At 46.7% G+C, this 11,978-nt stretch overlaps 1 protein-coding gene across 2 annotated transcripts; it reads right to left on the minus strand.

Annotated features, from left to right (window-relative positions):
- Positions 1-4,197: 4,197 nt before the first annotated feature.
- Positions 4,198-9,263, minus strand: LOC128687836 (dynein intermediate chain 2, ciliary-like). Of its 2 annotated transcripts, XM_053775395.2 has the most exons (6): positions 9,036-9,263; positions 8,674-8,802; positions 5,741-5,909; positions 5,308-5,536; positions 4,477-4,710; positions 4,198-4,333 (listed from the first exon to the last, which is right to left on the minus strand). In XM_053775395.2, exons 2-6 carry the CDS (start codon positions 8,776-8,778, stop codon positions 4,198-4,200), a joined length of 873 nt encoding a protein of 290 aa, XP_053631370.2. In that variant the 5' UTR covers positions 8,779-8,802; positions 9,036-9,263. The 2 variants fall into 2 exon arrangements, with proteins under 2 accessions (XP_053631370.2, XP_069939609.1); XM_070083508.1 differs by lacking the exon at positions 9,036-9,263 and having other exon boundaries at positions 8,674-8,878.
- Positions 9,264-11,978: the final 2,715 nt, after the last annotated feature.

Below are 11,978 nucleotides of genomic sequence, written 5' to 3' on the forward strand. Positions count from 1 at the left end.
TCTACAAGTACATGATATAACTTATACAAACCATAGCTGACATCAGTGACATGCCATACAGAAAGCCCCTTGTTATGCAGAGTATTTTGGGCAAATTAGGAAATAAGTCACTTTGACTGTCTTGGATTATCCTAGTTAATTTACACATGCACTGCTATAAATTAAGCTTTATGTAACTGAATTTATGTGTACCTGTACCTGAATAAACTTACTTATTTACTAATTTTTGTCCCCAGGATGCGATCCACACCAGTCTACTAACACCCAAGTACCTATTTACTGCTAGGTGAACAGGGACAGCAGGTGTCTTGTAGAAACACGTCCCCATTGTTTCCACCTATACTGTACTCGTTACTCTCAAGTTTATGGAAACTACGACCACACAGTGTAACTGTAACTGACTCTCTTTCCTCAATACTTGTTCTGAATAGCCTGAAGCTAGGCTGAAGCTAGACCTGCTAGAAAAGTACTGGGGTTCTTGAAAGTAAACATGAAGGCTAAGTCGATAACCTAGTGATTAGGCTTGCTAGCTTGAGACAGCAAAGACTAAGACTGCAGACAATAATTAGTAACTAGGCATACTAGCGTAATAACCCAGTAGCCAAGCAAACTGCTTGACAACCTAGAAACCAGGCCTAGTGATAAGACTTAATGACCAGGAAGGCTAGTAACCCAGGCTTGATGTGCTAGATGGCTCTAGGTGTACTCCAAACCTGCTACTTTGATAACCTAGCCACTAGGACTGCTGCCTTATTAACCTAAACCATTCCTGGTGGTAGTAGTAAGCGCCGGGTGGTGATGTTGACATGGGGGCCCATATTTTCAGAAATTTAAAACAGATATGCCCATCATGAAACATTTTAAGGCCTTGTCTCACCTCTCCCTGGGTGCTGATCGATGAAACTTGCACCGTCCGTGTGCCTCTTTGATTAGATCTAAGCTTGAGTATGCCTACCAAGTGTATTCCTCAGGCTGCCCTCCCTGTGATGGCCTTTGATCAATCTCTCTTCGAATTTATCAAATTTGTCCAATGGTACTTTCCAAAGATCTTTGAAGAGAAACATTTTGTTATGAATTTTGGAGGTCTTTCCACTGAAATGGAACTGTGGAACACCGTTAGAAATGTGCTAGATGCTTCGGTGGACCATTGCACTGTGTGAAGCAGTTGTGGCATCCTCTTGAAGTGGTACAGTCAGCCAGTCACATGGCTTCTCGAGGATGCCTGGCATCGCCACACAAATCCAATCAGTGGTGTTTTATTTGGAATATGGAAGGCAGACACGGTGAAAAAGGAATTCCACATTTCGGTTTGGGAGAGACATTCTGCAATATGACAGGTTAGTCTTGATACTCTTTCATATACATCGAATTCATTCTGTATGCGGACTTCTTAGATACACTAATCATGGTTCATCTCTCAGGAAGATGTTCTCATAGACGTCAGCAGACTACGGCCACGAGCAAAACAGTGACGTTAATAGATCAGAGGGAGTTAGTTGGACTTACAGAAAATGCAGTCGCTTCTCGCAGATTTTGTGCATAATGTTGATGTATAAGCAATAAAGCTCAAGGGAAATGAAAAACATCGTGTTTTTAAACCTCTGAAAGTCATTTTATTAACCTCAACACTTATACACTAAATTTGTCAATTTAACGTTTCCTGAAGTTTAGTTTAATTTAGTTAAATATCTTTATTATACACCCCATACCCATCCTGTGGTCGGTAGTCAATTCAATTCAATTCAGTTTAATTCAACTCAATTCAAGTTTATTCTCTATAAGGGTTACAATGTGGGGTTTACAGGTTTTGGGTATTGTGTGGTTTACATGTTATAAAATACTAATTACAGAGGGGGCCACTAGGACACCTAGCATGGCTAGGCATTTCGAGCATACTTAGATTAATTCTTAACATTAAATCCTTACAGATTATGATATTAAGGCTAAGTGACTGCATCATAATTTGTGAGTTTAGCAATGTGAATGCTTTTGTTTTGGCACAATACAAAGTGTCTATATTGGAGTATCATAGGCAAACTTATGACTAGTTTGGATTTATTATTTTAAGATTAAGATTAGTATTTCTGGGTTTATAGTCAGTGGGTGAGTGAGTGTAATTGTGAACCACCAGGTGGTTATCATGTAGTTAGTTGTTGGGGTGTATCAGGGAGATAAGATGTTTTTTAACTGTAGTTTTGAAAGTGATGAATGTGTCTGCAGTTCTAGAGTTTTCAGGTAGGGTGTTCCAGATTTTAGGTCCTTTGAAATACATTGAATTTTTGTAAAGGTTTAGTCGAACACGGGGAAAGCGTTTTAGGTCAAGGTTAATATTGGAATTTAAGGTCCTGTAGATATAGATTGCACAGTAGTAAGTGTGGATGTTCTGAACAGGGAGTAAGTTTAGATCTATGAAGAGTGTGGGGGGGTGTTGCCAGGGATGGGATTTAGTGATTATTCTTACCGCGGCTTTTTGATGGGTTATTATTGGCTTTAGGTGTGTTGCTGCAGTTGAACCCCAAGCACAGATAGCATAGGTGAGGTATGGATATATAAGTGAATAGTATAGTGTGAGAAGGGCAGTTTGCGGTACGTAGTATCGTATCTTGGAGAGGATACCCACCGTTTTGGATACTTTTTTTATGTGTTGGATATGGGTGTTGAAATTTAGGTTGTTGTCAAGGTGTAGGCCAAGGAATTTGCCCTCATTATGTCTGACAATTAGAGTGTTGTCAATCTTAATGTTAAGTTGTGCAACACCTGCTCTGCTACCAAACATAATATAGTAGGTTTTGCCAGTGTTAAGTGTAAGCTTATTGGCTGTCATCCAAGTCGATATTTTGAGCAGCTCCTCGTTAACAATGGTGTTGAGGGTGGCAAGATTAGGGTGGGAGATGACATAAGTCGTGTCGTCAGCAAAGAGAATGGGTTTCAGGCGTTGGGATGTGTTTGGAAGATGATTGATGTAAATGAGGAAGAGCAGGGGTCCAAGGACACTTCCCTGCGGAACTCCAGTATCAAGTGGCCGTATTGATGAGGCTGTCTTTAATGGTGACATACTGATACCTATTAGAAAGGTAGAATTTAAAATATGCAAGTGCATGGCCTCTTATACCATAGTGGTAAAGTTTGTGGAGTAGGATGCCGTGGTCTACTGTGTCAAACGCTTTTCTTAGGTCAATGAAAATTCCTAGCGGATATTCCTTATTTTCCAATGCTGTATAAAGCAGGTCTAGCATTTTTATAATTGCATCATTAGTGCTTTTATTTTTCCTGAATCCAAATTGGCAGGGGATGAGTATGTTTTGTGACGTTATAAATGAATGTAGTCTCCTGTGCACGAGTTTCTCGAAGATTTTGGATAGCAATAGTAAGTTTGATATTGGCCTATAGTTGTTTACGTCTGTAGGGCCACCACCTTTATGTATTGGTGTAACCTTTGCTGTCTTGAGTAGTGTCGGGAAAGTGCTAGTTTCTAGTGACTTGTTAAAAAGTAATGTAATAGCATGCGAAAGGACATGGGCCGCTCGCTTGTACAATAATGGTGGGACGTGAGACAGATTCCCCGAGTTATTTTTAAGTGACTTTATGATCGCGGTGACTTCCGTGGGCTCAGTTGGTACAAGATAGGAGGAATTTGGGAAATTCCCATCTAGGTAGTCCCCGGCACGAGCATTGGTACGTGGGATTTTATTGGCGAGATTAGGTCCTATGTTTGAGAAGAAGTCGTTTATCTTGTTAGCTGTATCAGTGGGATGCAGTGGCGTTTCATGAGGTTTAGTTAGAACAATATTCTTGGGTTTTTTCAGTTTGTGGGTCCCCAGAATCTGGGAAAGTGTTTTCCAGGTCTTTTTATATCTCCTCTTGTGTCAGTGAATCTGCTGGAGTAGTACAGTTGTTTGGCTTTTTTATTAGTTTGGTGCATAATGGGTCCAGGGACTGGACCCCAGCAAAAGTGTGTATTATTTATGTCTTTTTAGCGGCCATTCAAAAATTAAAAAAGCCATGAGGAATTAATGGGTTATCCGCTCTTCAATGATTTTATGTCCAAAGAAAAGTCTGTACCAAATTTGGCGCTTATGTCGAGCGTGTCATAATATTTTTTTGTCAGACAAGATTACCATGAAGTGCAGGTCAGTGCCAGTGCTAGTGCCAGAGTTCTGTAACTCTCAGAGCACTTGCTCCCAGTAGTGTGTGCCCCTACTTGAGTGTGCTCCTGGTGGTTGCGATGATACGCTCCATCTTACACACCTCTGCCTCCCTCGGGCTCAGCTCATCTCTGGTCTTGTGGTTTCTCCTCAGGTTGGGCGACAACTTCAGCGTCAGAAGGTATCCTCTGACAGAGAAAGTAGTGAGTTAAAACCCCGAAATATGAATATACAGCTCACCTGCTAAACATAATAATACATAACAGCTTACCCTACACTCAGATTCAACTCTCTCTTACCCACCACACCTCTCTTACTCACTAGGACTCACCTCTCTCCACCCACCAGAATGACGGGGTAGAAGGGACTGAAGGCGACGCAGGAGAGAGCAGAACGACGTCTTTGCAGGATATTCTGCACACACAGAGGGCGACATTTGCGGACAAAGAGGTCGTACACGTAGACACGACCCTCGTCCGTCACCCCAACAATAACACTGCTGCTGAAGTACGACCAGGCCAGGCCAGCCACCGGGGCACCTAAGTCAAGGCTCACCAGAGGTGACCTGAGGCGATGATTTGGTTAGAGAACAGCAGTTTAACGCTCCCATCCACGAATCTAATAACATTTAAAGCTCAATCAGTGACTGATCAGGTGATGAGGGTCATCCTCAGAAGAGGCCTCTGAGGCCGAAACATTACAGATCTTATGTATTTAATTATCCAAACAAGGCAGTTAGTATGCCAAGAGTTGCACTCCGTGCATTCCTGCGCGCTCGAAATTTTCATGGAAATGTATATACAGATATATCAATTTATTTCAGTATATGCTAACTCAAATTTTCGTTTAATTACCCGATAATAACGAATTTAAGAAAAAACAGACGGGCAGTCTCTGTCTGACGATGCTATACGAGTACATAGATATATTGAACATACATTTTCGAACTCGCTAAAAATGTAGAAGACAGGATTTGCATGATTATATGAAGTGATTTTGGATAAACGGACACAAGACCAATTAATGAGACATATATTACAGCTACGTTTCGCTCTCCAGGAACCAAAAATAACCGTAATGTCTCCTTGGTTGCTTCTGTGTCCCACTGGTTGTCAAATTGGTCTTAATCTTATGGGTTTTTATGTATGAATGTAAGACTCACGTGTGGTACTGTAGCCACACCTTAAGTGACCAGTCGAGGGAGCAGGTAGCGAACACCTTGTGGTGGTAGGTGTTCCAGGCTACTGCTCTCACCGGGCCAGTGTGGGCGTGGTAGTGGGTGAGGGCGTGCACGGTGGACGCCGTGTTCACCTGCAACACTGACCCCGTGTCCACGCCCACTACCATCACGCTCTTGTCTTGTGGGTTGAAGGCTATGCATGTGGCTGTGCCTGTTGACAGGTGTTGCAAGAATATATTAATGTATTTGCACACATGCGCACACACACATATATGTAGTGGGTTCATGTCCTGCTGACTACGATCTTTGTATATACCCGTCTGTTTCTGCGTGGTGCATTGTTGTAAATATTAGAATATAATTATCTTACTGTCTAAAGAGCTTGACATAAACTTAATGAGTTGGTGTTACTGACCATGGAGGCTGGTGGTGGAGTGTTTAGTGCGGTAAGGACGATAGTGGAAGTCCAGAATGTCTGTGTGGTAGAGGCTGGTAGACAACACTCCCCACTCTGACACTCGTCCGTCAGCAGACACAGAGTAGAAGCACAGCGGCTGACCTACCTCCGTTGGCACCCACCTCACCTACAGACATAGCACCCTTTAGATAGTTTAAATAGTGCACTTCACATCCACCCTGTGGGTGGTAGTTGCCTCACATCCACCCTGTGGGTGGTAGTTGCCTCACATCCACCCTGTGGATGGTAGTCGCCTCACATCCACCCTGTGGATGGTAGTCGCCTCACATCCACCCTGTGGGTGGTAGTCGCCTCACATCCACCCTGTGGATGGTAGTCGCCTCACATCCACCCTGTGGATGGTAGTCGCCTCACATCCACCCTGTGGGTGGTAGTTGCCTCACATCCACCCTGTGGATGGTAGTTGCCTCACATCCACCCTGTGGGTGGTAGTTGCCTCACATCCACCCTGTGGATGGTAGTTGCCTCACATCCACCCTGTGGGTGGTAGTTGCCTCATCCACCCTGTGGGTGGTAGTTGCCTCACATCCACCCTGTGGGTGGTAGTTGCCTCACATCCACCCTGTGGATGGTAGTTGCCTCACATCCACCCTGTGGGTGGTAGTTGCCTCACATCCACCCTGTGGGTGGTAGTTGCCTCACATCCACCCTGTGGATGGTAGTCGCCTCACATCCACCCTGTGGATGGTAGTCGCCTCACATCCACCCTGTGGATGGTAGTCGCCTCACATCCACCCTGTGGATGGTAGTCGCCTCACATCCACCCTGTGGATGGTAGTCGCCTCACATCCACCCTGTGGATGGTAGTTGCCTCACATCCACCCTGTGGATGGTAGTCGCCTCACATCCACCCTGTGGATGGTAGTCGCCTCACATCCACCCTGTGGATGGTAGTCGCCTCACATCCACCCTGTGGATGGTAGTCGCCTCACATCCACCCTGTGGATGGTAGTCGCCTCACATCCACCCTGTGGATGGTAGTTGCCTCACATCCACCCTGTGGGTGGTAGTTGCCTCACATCCACCCTGTGGGTGGTAGTCGCCTCACATCCACCCTGTGGATGGTAGTTGCCTCACATCTACCCTGTGGGTGGTAGTTGCCTCACATCCACCCTGTGGGTGGTAGTAGCCTCACATCCACCCTGTGGGTGGTAGTTGCCTCACATCCACCCTGTGGGTGGTAGTCGCCTCACATCCACCCTGTGGATGGTAGTTGCCTCACATCCACCCTGTGGGTGGTAGTTGCCTCACATCCACCCTGTGGGTGGTAGTCGCCTCACATCCACCCTGTGGGTGGTAGTTGCCTCACATCCACCCTGTGGGTGGTAGTTGCCTCACATCCACCCTGTGGGTGGTAGTCGCCTCACATCCACCCTGTGGGTGGTAGTCGCCTCACATCCACAATGTGGGTGGTAGTTGCCTCACATCCACCCTGTGGATGGTAGTTGCCTCACATCCACCCTGTGGGTGGTAGTCGCCTCACATCCACCCTGTGGGTGGTAGTTGCCTCACATCCACCCTGTGGGTGGTAGTTGCCTCACATCCACCCTGTGGGTGGTAGTTGCCTCACATCCACCCTGTGGATGGTAGTTGCCTCACATCCACCCTGTGGGTGGTAGTTGCCTCACATCCACCCTGTGGATGGTAGTTGCCTCACATCCACCCTGTGGGTGGTAGTCGCCTCACACTGAAAAGATTACTGTGGTACATAATGGATCCCAGGACTGGGTCTTAGTGGTAATGAACCAGTTACGTTACGTAACTGGGTGTTTATACCCCTCAAGGGAGGTTCCTTCATGCTGGTGAGGGGCTCTTGATCTAGGGAATTGGATCTGTGCTCCGGTTCCCTGAATCGAATCTGAATACCTTCCATCCTCCCCCCCACGGGTTTAACGCTCCCCCATGATTATAATAATAATGGGTGTTTATCGCAAGATGATCTGTCCAGTGGTGGGTATACAACACCGTGTCCACGGACACGCGTCCACGGACACACGTCCACGGACACGCGTCCACGGACACGCGTCCACGGACACGCGTCCACGGACACGTGCCACGGACACCTGTTGGCTGACTTTTATAGATAAAAAGCATAAAAACCACTGTGTGTGTGTGTGTGTGTACTCACCTATTTGTGGTTGCAAGAGTTGAGTCACAGCTCCTGGGCCCCGCCTCTTCGCTGGTTGCTATTAGGCCCTCTCTCTCTCTCTCTCCCTGCTCCATGAGCGTTACCATATCTCTTCTTCAAGCTGTGTATGGATCCTGCCTCAACTACATCACTCTCCAGATTGTTTCAGATTGTGTACTCACCTAAATGTGATTGCAGGGGTCGATTCATAGCTCCTGGCAATGTGTGTGTGCTTGCATCAAGCTAAGCATATTTATAAAGGACTGGATTCTGCATAGGCCTACACTTTAAGGCCTACGTTTAAGGAGACAAGACGAAAGTTGCCAGATTATGCTCTGCTAGTGAATCACAAGATTATTATTATTATTATTATTATTATTATTATTATTATTATTATTATTATTATTGCTATTATAATTATTATAATTATTATTATTATTACTATTATCATTATTATTATTATTACTATTATTGAAAATCAGAAATCACTACCTATGGAAGGTGACCCGTTGCTCAGTGGTGTGATTCTCTAACAACTAACCCATACATATTTAGCGCTTCAAATAAATCAAAAACAAAAACAAAATAAGAAAATTGCCATACACGCACTCTTTTTTTTCCCCGAGGGTTTCCTGGTTGGCGACCTGGTTAACCAGGCTGTTGGTGCTAGCAGAATGTCGGACTGGAAGGGCAGGAAGAGAACCTAAAGGAGGGATTAGGTGTAGAGATGACTGGTAGTTACCTGAGACACTGGCAGCAGGTGCTTGCCAGCCGTGGCGTCGGAGGTGATGACGCGTAGGTCGTGCGGGAGTCGTACGTCCACGGACATGACGACCCCGTCAGTCATCCCACACACCACCACACTCGTCCTCTGGAAAAACACCACTTGGTCACTATTATACACACACACACACGCACACACACACGGGGCCAGGAGCTAAGACTCGACCCCTGCAACCACAAATATAGTAATGACTGACAATGAATTACTGTAGGGTGAGAAGGGGACAGGGGGTGGGGGGAGGGGGGAGGGGGTGGGGGAGGGGTGGGGGGGGAGGGGGGCGGGGGTGGGGGGGGTGGGGGAGGGGGTGTGGTAATACTTACTGAAGGGTGGAAGTGTACTGAGGTGACAGCAGAGGGTGTGTACAGGATACGCTCAGGGAAGCTGGGGTTCTTGAGAGTGTACAAGCAGAGTATACCTCCCGTCAGCTCTACACCCTGGCTGCCTGCAACACCAGGTACACTCGTCAGTCAAGTGATGACACACCCTGGCTGCCTGCAACACCAGGTACACTCGTCAGTCAAGTGATGACACACCCTGGCTGCCTGCAACACCAGGTACACTCGTCAGTCAAGTTATGATACACCCTGGCTGCCTGCAACACCATGTACACTCGTCAGTCAAGTGATGATACACCCTGGCTGCCTGCAACACCAGGTACACTCGCCAGTCAAGTGATGACACACCCTGGCTGCCTGCAACACCAGGTACACTCGTCAGTCAAGTGATGACACACCCTGGCTGCCTGCAACACCAGGTAGACTCGTCAGTCAAGTGATGATACACCCTGGCTGCCTGCAACACCAGGTACACTCGTCAGTCAAGTGATGATACACCCTGGCTGCCTGCCACACCAGGTACACTCGTCAGTCAAGTGATGATGCACCCTGGCTGCCTGCAACACCAGGTACACTCGTCAGTCAAGTGATGATACACCCTGGCTGCCTGCAACACCAGGTACACTCGTCAGTCAAGTGATGATACACCCTGGCTGCCTGCCACACCAGGTACACTCGTCAGTCAAGTGATGATACACCCTGGCTGCCTGCAACACCAGGTACACTCGTCAGTCAAGTGATGATACACCCTGGCTGCCTGCAACACCAGGTATACTCGTCAGTCAAGTGATGACACACCCTGGCTGCCTGCAACACCAGGTACACTCGTCAGTCAAGTGATGATACACCCTGGCTGCCTGCAACACCAGGTATACTCGTCAGTCAAGTGATGATACACCCTGGCTGCCTGCAACACCAGGTATACTCGTCAGTCAAGTGATGACACACCCTGGCTGCCTGCAACACCAGGTATACTCGTCAGTCAAGTGATGATACACCCTGGCTGCCTGCAACACCAGGTACACTCGTTACTCCTGTTTTTCTACAATAATGTTGAGCTTAAAGGACAAAAAGGCACAATACCGTGACTTGGACCATTTACAAGTCACATTGTGACTTGTAAATGGTCCAAAGTCGGACCGAAATGTCTTCTAAGAGGACACCAATGGAAATAAATCACTTTGACTGACTTTTTTGGGTTATCCCAGGTTGTCTACACACATGCTGCTATGTATGATAATCTATGTAACTGTATTTGTGTATACCTGAATAAGCTTACTTACTTATAAGCTTCTCTCTATTCTGTGTGCGGGTTATCTGTGCAGTGTGCTTAATACATTGTAAATACTCACTGTTGAAGCGTTTGTATACATCTGTGTTTAACGTAAAGAAGATTAATTGTTAGTCCTAAACTAAAACCTCCCGTGTATCTTTCTGTCTTCCTTCCTTCCTAACTCTTAGTGTTCCTTATCTCTCCCTTCTTGCCCCACCCTTCCTCCTCCTTCGTCTTGTTTACCCCTCGCCTTTCCGCCCTGCTTCCCCTTGCTTGACCCTGACTTACCTACCTTCCTGCTCCTTCTTTGGTTATTCCCTCTCGACCTACGCCTGGTTTGCCCCTTCCCTTTTCATTCTTCTCGTTCCTCTTTGCATCCACCTTTCTTATCGTGTCTTTTCCTCCTTGCTACCCCTTCCTCTCTTTGCTTCCCTTCCCCCCACCTCACTCTTTTTTCTCTCGTACTTATCTTCCTTTCTCCTCTCTCACCGTTAGTGTAGGCCGCAGCGAACAGGTCAGGGTAGACAGGACTCCAGCAGACATCAGAGACGTGAAGAGTGCGAGTCCTGGAGTAGCTGAACCTCCAGAGTGGCAGCAGTGAACCCTCCAGTACTCTGTACTCATCACTGCTGTCCTCCCAGTAGTGCAAATCTGCCTCCAGCAACAGCAACAACAACAGCGGCATTTAGTACACGAACAATGCAAGTCACAATGACTTGCATGGCTGTAAAAATTCACTAAAAGGAAACTTACGAAAAGGGAATTAAGACTTTAATGAATTCAAGGAAATATTCACCAAATTCGCAAACTTTGGAACACTAACAATTCAAACTTAAATTCCTAGAAGATGAGTATGCAGTAAACAAACAGATGATTGGACGGGGATTCGGACCGTGGTGCAGGCGAGTAGCAGACCCAGCGCTGCACCAGTCAGCCACCAGGGTTCTAACAGATCTTATTGACATATTAGTGTGACGTGATCATCTGCAGGAGTAACATATTGTCAGGACATGTGGAGGTTTAACATGTCAGACCTGTCATGTCAGTGTGACATGTCAGTGTGAGCAGAGCGCCTGCAGCTCTGACATGTCGTTATGAGGAGAGCAGTAAACATAAGGTAACATATAACGTTTCACCTTGGATAACGTCCTGATAGAGGTTCTGACTGACCATGCGCTCCAGCACCTGCAGCAGGGGCAGCAGGCCAGCCAGGCTGCAGTCACTCCTGTCCCTGGAGCAGACCACCGGCTGTCTGCTCAGCTCACCCTCCCTCTTCTGCCTCTGCGCTACGGAGTCACACTGCAACAGCGCCACAAACCAACATGAAGTGTCGTCTCAACCAAATAAGGAATTATTTTGCATTTGTTGATATAATTTTTAACACCCTGCATCACCCCTGTGATATATTACTTTCAGAAGTCTCCCCTACTCCTGACGGGACCAGGAGCTATAACTCAACACCCTTCACGAGACTCACCTGCTTGCCTCCCTTAGCATCCTTGTTTATCTTTCCTTGCTGGACCTTCTTCAGGTTCCTGAGGGTGAGCACCTCCTGCTGGTGCTGACGGTAAGCATCGTGAATCTCGAAGAAGCCAACGTTGGCCCTGAAGGTGGTGCTGGGGGCCGGCTCCGTCTGCATGCCAACCTCCTGCCAC

Source organism: Cherax quadricarinatus, chromosome 10 (genome assembly GCF_038502225.1).
Source record: "Cherax quadricarinatus isolate ZL_2023a chromosome 10, ASM3850222v1, whole genome shotgun sequence".
Lineage (NCBI taxonomy): Eukaryota > Metazoa > Arthropoda > Malacostraca > Decapoda > Parastacidae > Cherax > Cherax quadricarinatus.

What these genes read in the sequence shown, in the direction of transcription:
- LOC128687836 (XM_053775395.2), bottom strand. Translation starts at nt 8,778, where the DNA reads ATGACTGACGGGGTCGTCATGTCCGTGGACGTACGACTCCCGCACGAC. An exon ending in CTCCACCACCAGCCTCCATG is followed by an intron (nt 5,537 to 5,740) that starts GTCAGTAACACC and finishes ACCTGTCAACAG; the next exon opens with GCACAGCCACATGCATAGCC. An exon ending in GTGTGGCTACAGTACCACAC is followed by an intron (nt 4,711 to 5,307) that starts GTGAGTCTTACA and finishes TCATCGCCTCAG; the next exon opens with GTCACCTCTGGTGAGCCTTG.